General features: G+C 39.5%; 1 protein-coding gene across 1 annotated transcript in view; it reads right to left on the reverse strand.

Moving 5' to 3' along the window:
• The window catches only part of RASA3 (RAS p21 protein activator 3), a 98,455-nt gene extending 78,311 nt beyond the window's left edge, over positions 1-20,144 (reverse strand). The window contains exons 1-3 of the mRNA XM_070942880.1: positions 20,029-20,144; positions 9,208-9,311; positions 1,701-1,795 (exon numbers count right to left, since the gene is read on the reverse strand). Of these exons, the coding sequence (XP_070798981.1) occupies positions 1,701-1,795; positions 9,208-9,311; positions 20,029-20,105 (276 nt within the window). The 5' untranslated portion in view covers positions 20,106-20,144. The remainder of the gene's footprint in view (positions 1-1,700; positions 1,796-9,207; positions 9,312-20,028) is intronic.
• Between the last annotated feature and the right edge of the window lie 1,605 nt (positions 20,145-21,749).

Here is a 21,749-nt window from a genome sequence, read left to right on the forward strand (position 1 = left end):
TGTTTGAATACAATGCAAGTATCTAATTATCAAATTACAGTATATTATTATATTTTGCACCACTGCACCACTCAATATACCACTCACTGCACCACAGTATATTATGATATGCTTGTGATTATTTTGGTACCATTGTAGTTTGCTGCGGATACCATTGGAAATTCTAAGAAATAGTTAGGAACAAGTGTGATAAGGAATGGTAACAAAATGTACTCTTGCTATGGAAGATTTATAAACTGACTTATATTTTTCTAACGTAAGCTTGTAACATTTTCCATGTATAAATATTAGATTTATCTGGAACAATATTAAGATCTAATAAAGTATCTAAAAATGGAATAAGCTTTCCAGCCATAATTATCTAATCCATAGCTAAATTAGTACTTGAATACTTAAAAGTATTCAAAACACTTAGGCTATTGTTTTGATCACTAATATTTTTGTTTCACTACAAGATTACTACATCGCTAACAGATTTTAAATTCTAGAACTTTCTCATATAAAATAGTATGGGTTAAAAAACAAAAAATAATAATTGTATTTTAATTTTCCCAATTTAACAAGCATTTCCCTGCTTCTGGAAGGATAGCAAAGCCCTTTTATATGCAATGAAACTATTAAAGTGAAGGTAAGTGAAAAAAACTGTACACAGAAAAACTGGAATTTAAATAACTCAAAGGAAAAAAGAGAAAGATTTTAATGTAAGAGAAAAACTTTAAAGAATTTAGTTGTTTGCGTGGTCTTTGGGATAGAAAGTTTGCATATCCCTCATTAACAAACCAATGGTTAAGAAGTTTAGAGAATATTAAAAGTGTTGAATATAAAATGAGATTAATTCTGTAAAATAGATATTTTCATGTTTGATGCATACCTCAAAAACGTTCTAAAAGGATTACCGGTAGCTTGAAATGTAAAGAGGAGGGGGTGCACTAAAATATATAATATGGTCTTCCTGTATTACTGTTCTTTGGAAATATATTTAAAAATCCACTGTGCCTCGACATAGCTAAAATTATGAAATAATGGTTGTTTAAATAACTGTTAAATAAACAAGGACCTAAGTGTTAATTTTTTCAGTTTTATCTGTTCTGACATTGTAGATTATATCATAATTTCCCATCATGTCAAGACTAGATATCTCTGTCTTCTACCTGGATATGGGCACAATAATGTTTCCAAACATATCTAGATAATTTAATTTAATTTAAGAGTCTTCCCACATATTCAGTGAGACAAGGGTGATTTTGGACTGTCTGTTCTCCTCCAGAATAAGCAGATTTGTCTAACATCTACATGATTGTATCTCAGTGATCATTAGGTGATCAACTGATAACCTTATCAAGTAAACTCCAAACATTATTCTATGTCACACAGAATATCACTTATAAGCAGTAGTTCCTATTTAACAAAAGTTAAAACGAATTATCTGAGACTTCATAATATTTCCTCTTTCCACTCGGAAGGAAATATAGTGGTTTCCGCTGATACAAATACCATGTTAACATAGTATGTTTATTACAACACAGCAACTTTTTATAAAATTAAATTCTTGGGATACATGTACAGATGTGATTATCCAGGCATTGACTGAAACATCCAGTTTACATTGATCTATAATATTTTCAAAAATAATGGGATCCAAAAACATTCAATTGTGACAGCCACCATAATCATAAAGACCATGGAAGAGACAATCTTACCTGCACTTCTGAATCAGCATCAACATGTTGCAGTTGAAACCAAGTGTCTCGATTATGATATTTCTGCAAATCTTCCTTCAAAATTGCTACTTTTCCTGCAAATAGAGCAAATTGAATGCATCTTGATGAATATAAATATTGTTATATAACAGCCTTATTATTGGTCGCATTGGTTGATGATCTCTGGAGGGCTCGGGACAGGGGTTGCTCCTCTGTCCTGGTCCTATTAGACCTCTCAGCGGCTTTTGATACCATCGATCATGATATCATGCTGCACCGGTTAGAAGGGGTGGGGGTGGGGGGCACTGTTTTACAGTGGTTCTCCTCCTTTCTCTCTGACCGGTCGCAGTCTGTGTTGACAGGAGGGCAGAGGTCGACCCCGAGGCCCCTTATATGTGGGGTGCCACAAGGATCGGTCCTCTCGCCCCTTCTATTCAACATTTAGGTGAAGCCGCTGGGCGAGATCATCCGTGGTTTTGGGGTGAAGTATCATCAGTACGCTGATGACACCCAGCTGTACATCTCCACCCCAGACCACCCCAATGATGCCCTCGAGGTGATGTCCCGATGCCTGGAGGCCGTACGGATCTGGATGGGGAGGAACAAACTCAGACTCAACCCATCCAAGACCGAGTGGCTGTGGTTTCCGTCGTCCCGATATAGTCAGTTGGTGCCATCTCTGACTATTGGGGGCGAGTCGTTGGCCCCCACAGATGGGGTTCGCAACTTGGGCGTCTTCCTGGACTCGCGGCTGTCTTTAGAAGAGCATATAACGGCTGTGGCCAGGAGGACTTTCTATCAGGTTCGCCTGATTCGCCAATTGCGTCCCTTTCTGGATCGGGACTCGTTACGCACGGTCACTCACGCCCTTGTCACCTCACGCCTGGATTATTGTAATGCTCTATACATGGGGCTCCCCTTGAGAAGCACCCGGAGACTCCAACTGGTCCAGAATGCGGCCGTGCGGGTGGTGACGGGAGCAATGTGGCGCTCTCATGTGACCCCCCTCCTGCGCGAGCTACACTAGCTCCCGGTGGTCTTCCGGGTGCGCTTCAAGGTTTTGGTTACTATCTTTAGAGCGCTCCATGGCTCAGGGCCAGGGTACTTACGAGACCGCCTCCTGCCACCAATAGCCTCTCACCGACCAGTTCGCTCCCATAGAGAGGGGCTCCTCGGGGTGCCGTCGGCCAAACAATGTCGACTGGCGGCCCCCAGGGGGAGAGCCTTCTCTGTGGGGGCACCTGCCATCTGGAACGGGCTCCCCCCAGAGTTACGAAAGATCCAAGACTTATGCATCTTCCGCTGTGCCCTGAAAACGTTTCTATTCCAACAGGCTGGTCTGGCCTAACTCTCCCTTTTAAATTAGCTTTTAAATCGGGTTTTTAAATCGGGTTTTAGATCTCTTTTAGATAAATTTAGATGTTTTGGTTTTAATTTTTTGAGCCTAAATTATTTAATCTGTTTTTTAATAGTCTTTAACTTTTATATGTCTTTGTATTATTTATGACTGTTCACCGCCCTGAGTCCTTCGGGAGTAGGGCGGTATACAAATATGAATAAATAAATAAATAAATAAATAAATTTACTTTGGAATATAGAGTATTACAACTGCAATTCCCTTAATTCCAAGCAAAAGTCCATGTTGGCTGGAAATTCCAAGAATTAAAATCCCAACATGCTCTCAAGGTTCCAAATTGGGAAAGTTACAATATATATTTTAGGTAAAACAATATGTAAAATGATTTTGTTTAAAAAATTATTTCTGCATAATAGAAAAGTACATGCTTTAGATACTAACTGTTCAAACAATGTTTAAAGAGCAATTATGAAATCAACCAAGTTTACTAATAATATTATACATCAAGTTCTTCATCTTGGAGAAAAGCTTACAATGGTCTGGATTTTCGCTCAGCCTGAAAGCTACTTTTGTCAATTAATAAACTCTCTGAAAACAGTATAGGAAGGGAGGTTGCAATAGCAAAAGCAAACTGGAAGATCTGAGATGCTGTCTTGCACAGCTTCCACACAATGTGATTAATAATACTATGACAAAAAGTAAATTGTAAATCCTAGTCAATAGCATATTTTCCCATTGGGCAATATTCTTGCATACATCCTTTGTTGATCAAAGGAAGTAACTTCACTCTATCTAAACATTTCACTTAAGAAATTCTCATGACTGAATACTCAATTTATATTTGCTACATAAATGAAAGCTTTGGCTTCTCATCTGTCTTCCTAGTTTGTAAATTAGGCCAGAAATAATTGTGCATCTGTCACATGAAGGGCACCCGGTATAAGACCCTTTTATTCTTTCAGATAAGTGCTAAACGATCAGATGATGTAGCATGTTTCCTGTTTTTAACTGAAGGTCACAGAGGCTGAACTGTTCATTGCACTGCTGCTAAGAATTCTGTTGTTAATCTATTTTCTAAGTTCCCAGAATTTGGCCTACAGCATTTTCAAAGCCTCTTTTAAATGTCCCATAGTTAAATCAACCCAGTCTCCTAGAAGTTGGCTTCAACTCCTGATACATTCATGGACAGGGTCACACAGTTTATTGGCCACTGTACAACTACCAAGATGTTTTTCATCTAGCCTACACTCTTGGTACTCTCCGGAAGCTTCTCATCCAAATATCATCCAGGCTGAACCCCATTTCACTTCTGAGCACCAGCAAGTCCAGACAGGCAATGTCTAAATAGTCCATTAAATTTTCTTTTGAATGCTTTTATCATATTAAAAAAAGGGACGCAGTGGCTCAGTGGCTAAGACGCTGAGCTTGTCGATCGAAAGGTTGGCAATTCAGCGGTTCGAATCCCTAGTGCCGCATAACAGTGTGAGCTCTCGTTACTAGTCCCAGCTTTTGCCAACCTAGCAGTTCAAAAGCACGTAAAAAATGCAAGTAGAAAAAATAGGGACCATCTTTGGTGGGAAGGTAACAGTGTTCCATGCACCTTTGGTGTTTAGTCATGCTGGCCACATGACCACGGAGATGTTTTCAGACAGCGCTGGCTCTTTGGCTTTGAAACGGAGATGAGCACCACCCTCTAGTCGGGAATGACTAGCACATATGTGTGAGGGGAATCTTTATCTTTACCTATCATATTAAAAAGGAACCATTTCAATACTTTCCTAAATAGTGTCCTGAAGTTAGTAAATCTGGCTTCCCTATCGATTTTGCTTGTCAGAATATCACATGACAGTACATATCATATTATTTTATATAACAGGCTTAGCAAAGCCGTAAACATAAAAGCACTGAAGTCAATTCATATTAAATACATTAAATTACTTCAGAGAAAATGTATTATAGGTAATCCTCGATTTACAGTCATCCATTTAGTCATCAATTCAAGTTACATTGGCACTGAAAAAAGTGACTTATGGCAGTTTTTCACACTTATGGCCGTTGCAGATCCCTGTGTCATGTGATCAAAATTCAGTCCCTCGGCAACTGGTATGTATTTAAGACAGCTGCAGTAACCTGTGATCATCTTTGTGACCTTCTGACAAGCAAATTCAATAGGGAAGCCAGATTTACTTAACAACCGTGTTGCTAACTTAACAACTAAAGTGATTCACTTAATAACTGTAGCAAGAAAGGTCATAAAGTGGGGCAAAACTTACTTAATAATTGTTTTGCTTAGCAACCAAAATTTTAGGGTCAATTGTAAGTGGAAGACTACCTTTATATTGGTAATTGTGTGGATCCTAATTAGACGTCTATGCATGGAGAATCACTTTCCATTCATATGTAGGACTGAATTCCAGTGGAGTATCCCATCGGGCAAGGAAAGAAGCCATTTTCAAGATTTTAGCCCTTCTCTAAACCCTTCCCAATGTTTCATGGGATTCCTCATCTTTCTAAGCAGATCTAAATGAGTGAAGCTGCCTCCCATTTCCTTGGCAAGAAAACCCCAAAGGTAGATATTGTGGAGGATTAGTCCCACTAGCAGAAGAAAATTGATTACCCACCTTCATTATTTATAACAACCTTTCCTAATCCAGTGAGCTGGATTATATTCAACTACTATATTATATCTTGAATATAGCTGATCAGGGAAGGCTGACTTAAAACTTATCTGCAAAATTTAGAATATGAAATGTATTATTATGGTTAGTTGCACAGTCAGCCAGATGTTTTGACTAGATTTGGCATTTTTATCCATCTATCAAGTCCTTCTCAAAGGCCTGGGATGGGCAGATCTTGTTGTTGGATGGTATTTAAGGTACCGTATCATCGCAGGGTGTAAGCTGTTCCAAGTAAAGCTGCCTTTTGCAATTGACTATGGGGCTTTGGGAGGCGGCATTTCAACTTACTTTCTTTGATAGTTATGCCTCTCCACTGAAAACAACTAATAGATTTTGGTTTGGCTTAGTGTGAGCTATCTCCCCTATCTATACATTATTTGGATTCAGTGGTGGGGTTCACAAATTTTTACTACCAGTTCTGTGGGCGTGGTTTGATGGGTGTGGTGTGACTTGGTGGGCGTGGCTTGGTGGTGTGGCAGAAGGATACTGTAAAATCTCCATCTCCATTCCCTCCTCACTCCAGGGGAAGGTTTCTGCAAAATTACCATTTCCTCCTGTTCAGCTGGGACTCAGGAAGCAGAGAATAGATGAGGGTGGGGCCAGTCAGAGGTGGTATTTACAAGCTCTCCGAACTACTCAAAATTTCCGCTACTGGTTCTCCAGAACTGGTCAGAACCTGCTGAATACCACCTCTGTTTGGATCCAACTAAAGACACCCCAAAGTACAGGCGGACAGTTTTGGATCCAGATTACAAAAAGATAGATTATTTTATTTTTTTTGCTATTGTGAATTCACAGGTTCCTCCTTTGTTGCACTTATATTTTCCATGCTCTGCACAAAAGGGCATTTATTCTGGTATAAATGGATAACCTGCCTTCAACAGTTATAACACAGAGATATAATAATATGCCTTATCAAGATTGTTGTTCCAGGGGTTCAAACACTGAAGTTGTGTCTGTGGCATGTGTATGCCTAAATTGCCCTCCATTTCATGCCTGCTGTTTATTGAATCATTTGTCGGCAAACTCTGCCAATTAACTCAATCTCTGTTAGATGAATTTGCTGAAACACAGAGGAAGGTCAAAAGATATTTAGTTATATAAATGGACGTAAGCAGCACCCTAAAAGTTTGGGATTCTCTTTATTATCATAAACCGTGACTTTGTTAAGTCACATAGGCTGGCAGGCAATTTTCAATCCATCCATTCATCCTGGATGCTAGTGCCTTATATGGAAGGAAAACATATAGACAGTGGTGGGATTCAAGTAATTTAACAACTGGTTCTCTGCCCTAATTATTTCTTCCAACAACCAGTTTGCCAAACTGCTCAGAAAGTAAACAACTGGTTCTCCCGAAATGGTGCGAACTAGCTGAATCCTACCACTGCATATAGGTATATGGGCAAAATGTTTCTCTTTTTGGATGTTACACATCCAGGAAATAGTAATAAGCACTATCTGGGATTGCCATGGTGACTGACTTTGCATTATGCAAGCCTCTTACATCAAAACAAAAATAGAGACAGAGGGAGAGGAAATGGGCAGCTTAGTGTCAATCAAGCAGCCTAGAACAGCCGTGGATCCTACAACAATTTGAACCCTTAATAAATATATAGACAGAGAAGACAGCCTTACATTTCACAGATAAAGAGAAAAACCCTTTGGAAAGTTTTTGTAAACAAAGTCCGGTAACACAACTTTGCAATACAAACATATAAAATTGAATGTGCGTGATAAAAAATTATGACCCAGGAAGCAGCTTTTTGTTTCCTCTCTTTGTTTTTTTGGACACATACTGTTCTTTTCTTGTTATACTGTTTTGTTTGTAATGCACACTGCCCAGAATCTTTATGGGAGCTGGCAGACTTATAAATTTGACAAATAAATACATTCTCCACTCAAGCGCTTCTTTGGTTTCTTTCTGAATCTCAATATGTAAATATATATATATCCTAGTGTTGCCATTTGTTAGATTATCCCATATAACTAAACTTTTTAAGATTAAAAAGCACTTTGATATTAAAACATTTACATTTAACCAGAGAAGAATACAAGATAGCCAAGTGTTATCCAACAGGTCTCTGGATTTTTTCTAGTTCCAGAAGTGAAAGTATAGTATGGCATCCGCAGTAAAGTGACCTAATTGCATCAATGCTGCCACCACATCTTGGTCTCCTAACTTATACACAGGTATATACACTGCAGCATTTGCATGTTTTCAGCTTTTGCAGCACATAGTTTGATGAAATCAAGTATGAGTTTCTTCCCTAAGAACATCCATGGAAATATGAGAAATATGCAGCGGATACCTGACTATGCTTCAGTAGGTCAGTTAGGCTGAGACCAATGTTCAATCCCACCAAGAAAAAAGACTGAGACTAAATTGTATATTATGCTTTCTCACCTTAATAAAAACCTATTTCTTTATACCTATGTGCTATCTTGGCAGATTTGCAGAAGCCAATAAAAACATAATAGAACATGTTCTGAATTGTAAGGTTTAAGAAATTAGAGAAAGAACTGCATTCCAGACCATACGACGGTACAGGAATATTTTAAATGAATGCTCTCTTTTCTCTTTTCCTCATTTCCCTACCCACTTTTTTTCCATTTACCTGAACTTTGCTCAATGTTTTCCTGATTGCTACAATGCTTTGAGAATCCCTAGCAGCATCTCTGCTGAAGATGGAAACATTCTAATCCTTTGGGTTTTTTTGCTTCCAAAACGTCCTCCTGACTCACTCCTTTTGTTTTCTGCTTGCCTGCCTCCTTTTGTAATTGTGATTTAATTTCATCTGTCTGTCCCAGAAATGTGTATAAATCATCTTTGGACTTTGGGCTATTTCTCAATCACCCCAAATTTAATATTTTACACACTTTGCACTTGCAATCTGAGAACCAAAGGCACATCAAAGAAAGAAGAAAGAAGAAAGAAGAAAGAAAGGAGGGAGGGAGGGAGGGAGGAAGGAAGGATCTACAAAATTTTCAAAACTTTGTTTCTTCATATGTTCAAAACATCACCAAAACAGAATTTAACCTGCAATTCAACTGAAATATTCAAACTAAAACTAAACCAAAGTTTAAATGAATACATCCATTCAGCAACATTCGGGATTGATGAATCTCTTTATCTATTAGTTCACAACATGTTCAGATTAATTGCTTTATTTTTTTCAAAAGAGAGGTACTTTTTGAAAAGCTTGTTTCATCTCACTTAGAAATACAACTTGTACAGATTTTTATTTCAAAGGAATTTTACCCTCTTTATAGTTACTGTATATAGTTATTTAAGAACATGACCATAACTCAATCATGATGAACAGTATGTTGAAATGTTTATGCTACATTTAAAGGGAAACAATACATGCTTTTTTTTATTCAGTACTGTTGACAAATGTGTGAACATACAGAACTTCTCCAGCTAGAGAAAATAATTAAGACTGAAAATTGGACTAAGATAGAAACACATACCAATGATTGAATCCCTGCGGAAAACATCTCTATCGAAAATGTAAAATGACAGATGTCGAAAACTCCGTGGAATTTCACAGTAAAAGTCTTCTCCATAAAAAGGGCTATGTAAAACAAAAATAAAACACTTTAGTACAATTGTTAGAAGCTGGAAATCATCAACTGTCAACTTTCCCATTAAAGCTTTTACCTGGCACCTTCAATTTGCCTACTTCTATCTCATTCGTGCCACTTAACTGTCCTATATGCTGCCACAGCTTAAAGCTACCAAACTTATGTGGCTTCAAAACATAATATATCACATCTTCCAAACTGCTTTGGAAGCTGGATCTTTTTTTGATATAGCTTGACTTTTGAAAATGGAAGTCCAAAACTGCCTTTTCAAAGATTAATAAAATTAAGCATACAGCCTTATTTTTGCAGTGTTGCAAAACCTAAAAGAATATTATATTGCAATATCATTTTATATATTCACAATTAAAGTATTATTCCAGACAACAGGTTTTGCATTTTTCTAGAAAAAGAAAAAGCTTATATACAAATTAAGATAATTTGGCAATTCTCACATTTCAGACTATGTGTATATAGTGACCTAGATACATCAAACTTCTTTTCCTTTGTTATGGAATAAATTGCCATAAAATAATTATAAGTACCACCCATTTTATAGACACATTCTTTTCAACGTAATTGTTTAAGACTATCCCATTGTTCAATAAACAGTCTGAGTGTCATAAAAAAATAGGCAGTAGTCGGCAAGTTATATGCATTCCAAGTACAAGCAATTGGAATGTTATTAGAAACATCTTAAAATAATAGCTGCATATTCCTTTATTTTTTTTTCCGCACTGTCTTTTTTAATTCTCTTGTGAGAGTAGGACATGGCCTCCAGCTGCCAGGATAACACCTCTGCTACTTTCTCTTGTATTTTAGTACTTTGTCTTATCTCCTTTTCCATCCCTTCTCTCCCTCCCAACTTGGCAAACTATGGGCACAGCTGAAATCACTACGCTGCAAGGAATAGCCTTTCTTCTATCCTGCTAAACACATTAGGACTCTAACTCTCAATTAGTATGGACAACCAGAGGCTCCACATTCAGAAGGCTGATATTTCTATTGCACAGAATATTTATTCTAAGGATACTTAAAGTGCACCTACAAATGATGTCTTTCACCCCCAGATAATCATTTCAGGGTTTATATTTATAATGAGCAAGAAAATATAGAATAGAATCCAATAGAGAACACAGCTGGAGAAGTACGATTTAAAATATCAGATCTTAGTACAAGGTTTAATGCTTGGACATATTCAGAATCCTGAACCAACTTATTTTATTTGTATTTCCTGTCTGATCTGGCTAACTGGAACTACATCCCTCATTTGGTGGGTGTCTTTCCCCAACTAGGAATTAATATTATTCAGCACAAGGCAAAAAAATATTTTTATAATTCAGAAGAGTTCTTGAACAATTTCTTCTCTTCCAGACTACTAAAAGTGCTATTCTCTCCTACAGAATGCAAGTTAATACTGTAGCAACTGTTGTGAGCCTACTTAATGGGCTTATCTGTAAATACGATTTTCTTAATTAGCAATGAAGGTCTAAATAAGGAAAAATTAATTTCAATCCATTTGTTCCATGTTGGAAGAAAGCAACGCCAAAGGCAAAAAATCATACACATAGTTGGGAGTGCCTATTTTTTAAAAAAGTCTTATTTTTACAGAATTCCTGAAAGACTACATACGGGAAGGTTGTGACATTCCCACCAATATAGCAGTCACATGGGCAACAAAGTCATGTTATCCAGTGATTTCAGAACAACTTCTAGAAGCAGCACTTCCTATTTCTACTTGTCTGAAGAAAAATAAATGCTAGAAGAATGCAGCCAAATGGGCACTGGGAAGACCTTCAAGAACAATATATTCTTTGTAAGAGAAAGCTGATCCTCAGTGCGTCTTTCTCACTAAAAAAAGTACCTCTTGAACTATCAAATTATTATAACATTATTTTAGAGCAGTAAAGACCACAGATCTTAAATATCAAAACAAACACCTACAGATGCAAACAGAAAATATTTAAAGCTAGTTTCAAAGAAAGAGAAATATTTAGATAAGGAATTGAATGAAAACATGCAAAAAAATAAAACCGAAATTTAGAACCATACCTGGGCTTTTAAAAAACAGCCTTTGGACCCTACTAAAAGCTGAGCAAAGAAGGAATTGATCTGCTTTCTTTATGTAGATAATTCATAGCAAGATGTTTTACATAGAATAAACCCACTACGTTCACTTTTTCATGATAATGGAATTTATAGAAGAAACTTTGAATGTCACAAATTACACATAAATGTATGTGTGATAAATATAAGAAAATTCATGATTTAATATTTACTACAAGTTTCAATTCTTGAATGCATAACAAACATCTGTATTTAAAATCAGGTTAAAAAATGATTACATATGTTTACACTGAAACTATTAAATTAATTTCCCCCATATTCTTCCCTAACTTTAAAGTGTCAATTATTAGATTCATTCACAAGACCTGACTGAGAAACAGTAAAATCAGTGTATTTTAAGATCCAGCTTTATGGCCAATAGGTCACATTAGTTCTCTGGACTCATTCTTAATGGCAAGGTATTTCACATGTATACTCTTACCCAGTTTTTAGATAAATTCCATATCCAAGGCTATAATTCTTTTTAGTTTTTTTTCCCCTTATATTCTTTTACATTAAAAATGAAGACTTGGATAAGATGAAGAGTTGGGTAAGAGAAAGTAATAAACATGTAGTTTTAACAATTGGATTCCTAATTATATTTTTTCATAATTTAACCTTTTAGCTCTGCAAGATATTGAATTTCATTATAATGTAAAACCTATAAGCAGTTAACTTCATACCCAACTCTATGAAATTCCTTTATTAGCTTGGAATAAAATTTGATAATTTTAATAATGCTTTGGAGGCTTTCTCCCTCAATTATATTATCTTACAACGGAGTCTCTTGGATAACATTTGATAAATTTAAGAATTAAAAATACTGTTTCATTTCTCAAAATGAAAGAATTAAGAATGCAGAATTACATTGCAAACTTTACAGTAACTAATAATAAGAGATCCCAAACTGAATGTCTCCCATGTGGATTTTAAATTATTTTTAAAAAGAAAGTAATTAAAAATGCCACCGCAAATATTATATTCCATGGCAGGAATTTACATCACAGAGTTAAAACAGACAGAAACCAAATATGCATATGAAAAATATAACATGCAATGTACAAATAATTAGTAAATCATATGCAAAAGTTTAGGTTCCCTTAGTCAAATTGCATGTTTCAATGAATTCCTAAAACGAGTAGAAACTGAAACAGCTTCCACAGGGTACAAAGTTAAATACATCCTTCTGCAAATGTAAATGCACCCTTGTTTTTTCTGTGTAATTTGTTTACAGATTCAAAGTAAGAAATATGGCAGATGCAAAAATTGGACACCCTTCCAGGCAGTACTTTGGTAGAGATACAAAGGCCTACTTTGATAGAGATACATGTTTCTAAGCATTTCCTGTATCCAGCTTTAAAAAACTTTCTATTTAAGCTTTGGGATTTTTTCCTCTATTCTTCTTTGCAGAAGTCTTCTAGCTCAGAAAGATTCTTAGGTCTACTTGCCTGCAGTGCAATTTGGGGAGCCAGCCCTTCCCACTGAAAGTTCTTTGTATGCATTTGATTCTACCGGGATTGCCAGCAAGTATAGTCAATGGCTGGTCTCAGATAATGTACAGTAGAAGATAATTAAGATGCAATACTACTTCTTCATGTAAAAATAGCAATAACTCTGGAATAGTTCCATTTCTTTTGTTCACTTCAAAAAAAATTTGGAAGTTTTTAAAATAAAAATGTTCCATTTAAATAAAATTTAAATGATTTCAATGCTTTCAATGCTATTTAGATGTTACACAGCATGCAACTTTTTAAATGAGAAAGTTTAGAGGTGAACATTGGTAGGACCAATAAGCAATACCTGAGACACTTCAGGAACTTAATAGAAGAAAAAACCTGCTGAAATCTAAAAGGTTTCACCCAGTGGTGAAATGTAAAATTTGTTAGTACCGGTTCTGTGGGCGTGACTTGGTGGGGGGTAATATGACTGAGTGGGCATGGCCAACTTTTTTTTTTTTTTTTTACTTTTAAAACCATTTTTTCTATAACCTCTTCAGCAGAAGAGGTTGTAAAAAAAAAAAAGCTTTTAAAAGCCTCTGACGATCAGGCAACTCAGCTGGGATTGTCAGAGGCTTTTAAAAGCATTTTTTCTACAACCTCTTCGGCAGAAGAGGCTGTAAAAAAAGCTTTTAAAAACTTCTGATGATCCCAGTTGAGCTGCGCAATCACCAGAGGCTTTTTATTTTACTTTTAAAAGCATTTTTTTCGGCCTAAGAGGTTGTAGAAAAAATGCTTTTAAATTTTTTTAAAAAAAAGCCTCTGATGATTGCGCGGCTCAGCTGGGCATGGGGGGGGGCAGGGATTTTTGCTACTGGTACTCCGAATCACCCGCCGCCATCGCTACCAGATTGGGTGGTCCGAACCGGGAGCATTTCACCCCTGGTTTTGTCCTTTTATCTCCTTTCTCCCTTAAAAGGAGCTTGGATAAAAGCAATCTCTTCCCAATCTGCTTTATCAGCCAATAGCTACCTTTAGCTGGGTATCAGACTCAACAGGCAGAAAATGGAAGAAAAAAACCTGATGTCTAGCTGCCTGACTGGTATTGTGTCAACTGTGGTTCAGATCAGTAGTGGGATTCAAATTTTTTCTACCAGTTCTGTGGGCATGGCTTGGTGGGCTTGGCTTGGCTTGGCATGGCTTGGTGGGCGTGGCAGGGGAAGGATTCTATAAAATCTCCATTCCCTCCCCACTCTAGGGAAGGTTACTGCAAAATCCCCATTTCCTCCCAATCATCTGGGACTCAGGAGACAGAGAATAGATGGGGGCGGGGCCAGTCAGAGGTGGTATTTACCGGTTCTCGGAACTACTCAAAATTTCTGCTACCAGTTCTCCAGAACTGGTCAGAACCTGCTGAAACCCACCTCTGGTTCAGATGTAAAATCTGACAGAGAAAAGGAGGAGCATAATATGTACTAGTGGTCTATTCATGTGGAGATATATTCAAGAATTAAGAGAAAACTTGTTCAAGCTGTTGCTGCTGCTACATTCAAACGCTTCTCTAAAGAGAAAAAAGCTTGAGGTGGGACTGCTGCCCAGTCACTGTAAAGCTGAAAGAACTTTGTTTTGCTGTACAGTTATTAGTGAACTGCTTCTATGCATGAGGGGGAATTTTTTTTTTTTTGGTAGTGTACATAATCTCTCATACTTCTAACTTTGCAAAGTGTGTGTCTGGGAGATGGAATATTCCCAGCCTCTGAACACATTCCATGCCCTTGAAGTGATGTCCCGGTGCCTGGAGGCCGTGCGGATCTGGATGGGGAGAAACAGACTCAGGCTCAACCCATCCAAGACCGAGTGGCTGTGGTTTCCGACATCCCGATATAGTCAGTTGGTGCCATCACTGACTATTGGGGGCAAGTCACTGGCCCCCACGGAGAGGGTTCGCAACTTGGGTGTCCTCCTGGACTCACGGCTGTCTTTAGAAGAGCACATGACGGCCGTGGCCAGGGGGACTTTTTATCAGGTTCGCCTGATTCGCCAGTTGCGCTCCTTTCTGGATCGGGACTCGTTAAATACGGTCACTCATGCTCTCGTTACTTCCCGCTTGGACTACTGCAATGCTCTCTACATGGGGCTCCCCTTGAGGAGCACCCGGAGGCTCCAGCTGGTCCAAAATGCGGCCGCGCGGGTGGTTATGGGAGCGACGTGGCGCTCCCATGTGACCCCCCTCCTGCGCGAGCTGCACTGGCTCCCGGTGGTCTTCCGGGTGCGCTTCAAGGTTAGAGCGCTCCATGGCATCGGACCGGGATATCTACGAGACCGCCTTCTGCTACCAATAGCCTCTCACCGACCAGTACGCTCCCATAGAGAGGGGCTCCTCAGGGTGCCGTCGGCCAAACAGTGTCGACTGGCGGCCCCCAGGGGGAGAGCCTTCTCTGTGGGGGCACCTACCATCTGGAACGAGCTCCCCCCAGAGATACGGAAGATCCCGGACCTGCGCACGTTTCGCCGTGCTCTCAAAACTTTTCTATTTCAGCAAGCTGGCCTGGCCTAACTCCCATCTTTTAAATTTTTAAATTTTTTAATTCGTGATTTTATAAATTGGGTGTTTTAATCTGTGTTTCGGCCGAAATATTTAATAATTTTAAGGGATTTTTTTAAATATTTGTATTATCTGTATTTTATCTTGGCTGTTCACCGCCCTGAGTCCTTCGGGAGTAGGCGGTATAGAAATTTGATTAATAAATAAATAATAAAATAAATAAATAATAATGATATTGTAAGAAAAAAAACTTAATCTAACGTGATGCCCAAATGTTAGATGTAAGGCATTATGTATGCAACAATATGCTTTATATGTATAGAGCTGAATACCATGCTTAGCTACGAAATTATGTGATGGGGTTTGATAAATTGACACTTAAAGCTTGAAAATTAATGAGTAGTTACGGTTGGCCTCTCCTCTCCCCTTCTCTCCCTCAGCCGTGCCCCACAGAAGCCTCCCCTATCCTATCCCCTTCTCTCCCTCAGCCTTGCCCACAGAAGCCTCCCCTATCCTATCCCCTGCTTGCTGCTGTGAAAGTAAAACTGAAGCTGAAACTCCTCTCCTCTGCTTGTGTTTTGCATTTGGAACAGATTTCTTTTCAGGTGGGGAGGGGGAATAGATCTTCTTAGCATCAGAGGGCTGTTTGGAAAGTGAAACAGTATTTGCTGTGTGAGCAAGAAGGAGACAGGAAGGAGCCTGGCCGTGGCTTAGCTCAAGTGTTCTGTATTAAAACTGCTTCCTGCTGTGAAAGTAAAACTGAAAGTGAAACTCCTCTCCTCTGCTTGCGTTTTGCATTTGGAACAGATTTCTTTTCAGGTGGGGAGGGGGAGTAGAACTCCTTAGCATCAGAGTGTGTTAATAATAATATAGGAAATACTAATGCTCTGATGGTCATTTCAAAAAATCCTTTCTTAGTGAGCACCTAGAAGCCACGAGGAACATACATGGCAAATTTCAAGTTTGTAGGCTTTATGGTTCTGGAGATTTCGTGATTACAGCGTGAGTGGTTTTTGCTTTTATATATAGAGATAAAGAATCCATCAATTCGCTTTGATTCACAAGAATCCTTTAAAAACCAATAATTAATATTTTTAAACATCTATGTTAGAAAAGGATTAAAAAATAAAGAAAACGAACACATTTAGCCTTAAGTTGAATATGTTGTTTAAGATGATGTGTCAACTGATGTGATAAAAAATTGTTTTCATATTTTATGTTGTCATGTTTCATCATGTATCTGTCATTGGATGTTCACTTTCACATACTGTACTAAAGTACTTCTTTAACCTATCCTGCTCTCCATCCATATGCCTAACAAAACACAAAAGGGAAAAATTAATCATTCTGCATCCCTAACAATGCTAATCATGGATGCTCTTTTCCCTGTTTTGTTCCCAATCAATGTGTTTTTATGAACATGTCTCACCAAATATTAGACCTTGAGACAAGGCAGCCTACGGTGCTTTGGTTCCCAATACCAAAGAATCCCCCTCCCATTTCAGGCATGACAGTTATGAATCTGCTTGTTAAAAATGAATGCAGACCAATTTCTATGTGGCTGATGAAGAAAAGGCCAAAAAAAAAAGGGGGGGTGATTCCTATAACCTAATTGGGCAGCAAAAGTTTGGGACTGCAGACTTTAAAGATGCTGTTTTGTCATGAGGTCCAGAATTATTTGCAAACAGTTAAGTAAAAAGTAAAGTAGAAACTTGTGCTGCTGTTTGAACCTTCCATGTTCTTCTACAGTAAGACATGTGGCAGTTCTGCTACAGTGGAAAACTGCATATTTATATAATTATTTCCTGAATATAATATTCAGCAGTGCAGACAGATGTTACCAAATGTATATATTAATTTAAATATTCTGTCTTTCTCTCCAAGGCCTGCTTCCTAAAAGCAGGAAAGGGTCTTTTTCTGTATTCTGTTCCCAAATCCCTACTCTCTTGAGGCTTAGGAAATCTGTAAAGGTGCAGCTCTTTCTGTTAGTATTAGTCAATTTTAGAACATAATTCTTACTTGGCCACTTTCTATCCATACATTAATGGCCCTCTCCTACCCATGTTTTCCTGGCAATAAGCATCCTAATTTCATGTCCCTTGGGAGTTGGGCAGCATAGAAATACGACTAAATAAATGTATGTATGTATGTATGTATGTATGTATGTATGAAGGCTGTAGTACCTCCACAGGCCCTAATCTCACCCATAGCCCTACAATCCCTATGGACCCTCTTCCCCACAGCCATCTTCAGCAACAGCGGGTGACTCTAGGGCTAGGCCCATGATGGCGAACATACAGCATGCGTCCCAGCCGTGGCACACAGCGCCTTCTCTGTGGGCACGCATGCCGTCGCCCCAGCCCAGCTCCAATCGTATTTCTCCATCGCATTTCACTCAATCTCACGAAGTTGGAATTGATTGAGTAAACTTTTTCACTTGCGTGTTTCACAATGGGGGAGGAGGGGTCCCGTCCCCCTCCTGAAGCCCATTACGACACGGAGCCACAATGCGACCCATGCAGCTCTTTCACCCCTCTGCTGCGGCTCCCTGTCACAGCAGAGGGATGAAAGAGCTGTCACCTTGTCACTGTGGTGGCGTTGTGCGGAGCCTTAGTGCGGGAGCAAAGCACCCCTGTACTTGCCTTTGCGTGGCAACAGCATTCCGCCTTTATCGTGGTACATGTGCTGTTGCAAAGAGGGCTGGGAGAGAACGGCAGGGGCAGATCTTGCAGGGTGGTGGCCATCCCCCAAACCTGGCCTTTCTCCTCCCTTGTCGGCAGGGCCAAGAGAAAGAAGGAGGCGGTGTGGGGAAACACTCCCCTCCCCCGGCCAAGCACTACGCACAAAAGCCCAGAGGGGGAGGTGGCTGGCCCAACAGAAATGCCCCCATTGGCGAGTCGGATGATGGAGAGGTCTGGCCAAGCTCTCACAGCTGTCCCGCTGTTCGGCACCTCCAGACGCGAGCTGCCGCCTTTGAAATATGCCACACCTTTGAGAAATCCGGACAGCGATGGCTGCGGCCGTGGGGGGGGGTAGCGAAGGCATCAGGGCTGCTCCCCCCCTCAGCAAGCCGGGCCTGGAGGAGCGTGAAGAGTTGCGGGCCGAGTGCCAGAGCATCTGAAGGCGTGCTCCCACATTGCCCCAACATGTGTTTCCAGTGCACTCTCCTCTGTCCTGAAATGGGATTGAGTGGGAGATAGGGGGAAGAGAGCAGGGAGCAGGGGGAAGGGTAGGGGGGCTTCTAGGAGGAGAAGCCCGTCTGGCTTTCCTTTTGGCGTGGGGTGGGGAGAAGACCCAATAAAAATCCAATTTCCCCCAATAAATGGGAAAAATAAAGGCCCAGCAGTCCAGAGTCCAAAAAGTGGGGTGAGGTCTGTTCATTGGAGAATCGGAGAGGAAATCAGTTGAAATCTGGGCGGGAGGCTATTCAGAGAGGGATCTGCCTGGGTCTCTTCTTCCCTCCCCCTTAGATTCCCTCTTCCCGGCTTTCTTCTCTAGCCTTGTTTTAAGGGGAGGGGGAAGCAAGGTGGGACAATAGTATCTAAAAGGCTGCATGGGGGGGTTAGGGTTTATTAAAGAAGGGGATGGGGAAAAGATCCCATTCCTTTTCCAAGGACCCAGAGAAAGTGGAATAAAAATAGGTAGGGGTGTGTGTGTGTGTGTGTGTGTGTGTGTGTGTGTGTGTGTGTGTGTGTGTGTAAATAACAGCCTGGGATAGCTTCAGCCACAAACAACAGCTGCTGTTATTTTTGCTGAGAGCTTCTAAGCTACACAGCATTCTTTAACTAACAATAACATAATAACCATAAAAACATTAACTAACCATAATATACAGGATTAAAGGAAGAAAGGTGAAATCAGAGGAAGGGGGAAGGAAGGAAGGAAGGAAGGAAGGAAGGAAGGAAGGAAGGAAGGAAGGAAGGAAGGAAGGAAGGAGGGAGGGAGGGAGGGAGGGAGGGAGGGAGGGATGGATGGATTAGGATGTGATGGCCCTCCAGACGCTAGTACACTACATTCCCATTATTCCTGAGTTGTGCTATTAAAGAAGTCCAGGGCCACCAGGGAGAAGTCAAGTTGTGAAAGAGTGATTGAAATTCCTCACCAAATCTCATTATTCAGGTTAAATTGCCATGTTGGCACTTTGTGATAAATAAGTAGGTTTTGGGTTGCAGTTTGGGCACTCAGTCCCTAAAAGGTTCACCATCACTGCTCTAGGCCAATCACTTTCTACCTGCCCAGCCTACCACATAGGGATGTAATTGTAGGGAAATACTGGAGGAAGGAATGGCATTTTGTATACTACCTTAAGCTCCTGAGAAAAGGCAATGTACATACATCGAATATATTAAAACAAAAACTAAATATAACAGAGGATTTTTAACATTTGGAGGAATAAAGTTGCTAGGGAACTGTTGATTTTATTGAGCATTCTGCATTATGTTTGTGCTCTATTATATATATATATATATATATATATATATATATATATATATATATATATATATATATATTAATTACAAATTGCTTGATGACAGTTCTCACTTCACAAAACAAGAGTATTGTGCCTAAACTAAATTAAGATACAAATGCTGAAATAATAATTTAAATTCAGTGAAATATTACCATAGTGATTTCTCCACTATTTTGGTCCTGAAAACTTCTTCCTGGTCCAAGTTTACTGTACAGTAACAATCCCGCATTTTGTTTGGCCCTGGATACGTAGGAAGATTCTTAGCTTCCCCTAAAGACAAAAAAGAAGACATTGAGTGCTGATACAGCTGAGAGATATTCATCTCATAAACTGATATTTCAAGTGAATATATCATAACATGTGCAATATGCTTTGCTCAAGTTGGAGTATACATTTAAAGGGTGCTTTTATGAGGTGCTTTAAAACTAAGAGAGAAACTAGGATATCATCCTGCTGGCCATAAAGCAAATGAACTATTTGCTAACCATGTTTGATGGACATCTTCACATGATGTTGTCTCCATCTTAACCCCAGCCCAGAGCCACCCTTAGTTGTTCCAAGTTTCACGATTTCCTTCTTCTCCCAATACAAAAATCCCCATGCAGATAATCTTGGATGCCTCAAAGTGAACCATGTGAAAAGAGCTACCAGCTCAGCTGCAATTAGCCCATCAAAAGACACACGGAAGTGGTACCTTTCCATCCACTCCTGGGCCTTGTGTCTCCATAGCCATTTCAATTTGGCTGCAAATGTGACTGGACATGTGGTCTTTTCCCTTTAAACAGGATTTCCAAACTCTCAGAACTGTCAGCCAGGAATCCTGCTATTTTGTGGTGGTGGTGGATATAATATGTGTGTGGGTGTACAGTACATGGTTTGTACTAGGAAGATGTTAAATTAGGAAACATATGTGAGTCACACATGCTATACATGCAAAAGTGGGATGGGGATGGGAGTGAGAAGAGGAAAATTGCCTAAACACTCTGGTTTATACTTTGTGCTTTATATTTCAAATTACCGGTAGCTCTTCCAATTACTTTGACTACTTTTGGGAAGATGGGTTAGTTCACCTTCTATTTAGGACTTTTGTGGTTCTATGAAATGATTTTACAGATGCTGTAAAATCAAGAAATTACCTGTTACTGCAGATTTCTGATAGTATCATCTACGAAATCATTGGATTCCAAGAATAAGTGGAACACTGATAAAAAAAAATCATTTGTTGAGAGGATGTTATCTTGAGTAAGGTGGCACCACTATCTGCATAATGTTATGCTTGATGCTAGCTTGAAACTGCAATAAGAAAGGTGACAAATTATGGAATGATCTACCATTTCTATGAGTATAGTCTAGGGCCGTGATGGTGAACCTTTGGCCAGAAGTGGCACGCAGAGCCATCTCTCCATGCACGCCAGCCGTCACCTGTTGCTCTTCTGGGTTCCGGGGTGCACATGCATGCAGGCCAGCTGGTCTTCACGTGCACATGCATGCCAGAAACTGGAAGACCAGGTGACCCGCGTGCATGCGCACGCCATAAACCAAAAGCTCAGCTTCCCAGTGCGCACATGCATGGCATGAAACTGCTCTTCCGGTTTCTGGTGCTCCCACATGTGCGCCAGGGAGCTGCTCTTCTGGTTTCTGGTGCTCCCCGCTAAGTGCGCTCCTGTTTTGGCACTCGGTGCCTAAAAGGTTCGCCAACACTGGTGTAGAAAAATAGTACATCTACCAAAAATGTGGCATTTGGACATAATGTCTTTAGAAAAAATGTAATATAGGTTTCAAGTTTCTCAAAACTAAACAAAACTATTCAGTGGACTCAAATGTTCTTCCAATGCCACTGATTGAATTCCAAAAAACAAAGGCTTAATTTAAC

This window comes from Pituophis catenifer, unplaced genomic scaffold, assembly GCF_029215685.1.
Source record: "Pituophis catenifer annectens isolate HBS135680 unplaced genomic scaffold, rPitCat1.0.hap2 SCAF_4, whole genome shotgun sequence".
NCBI classification, from domain to species: Eukaryota; Metazoa; Chordata; class Lepidosauria; order Squamata; family Colubridae; genus Pituophis; species Pituophis catenifer.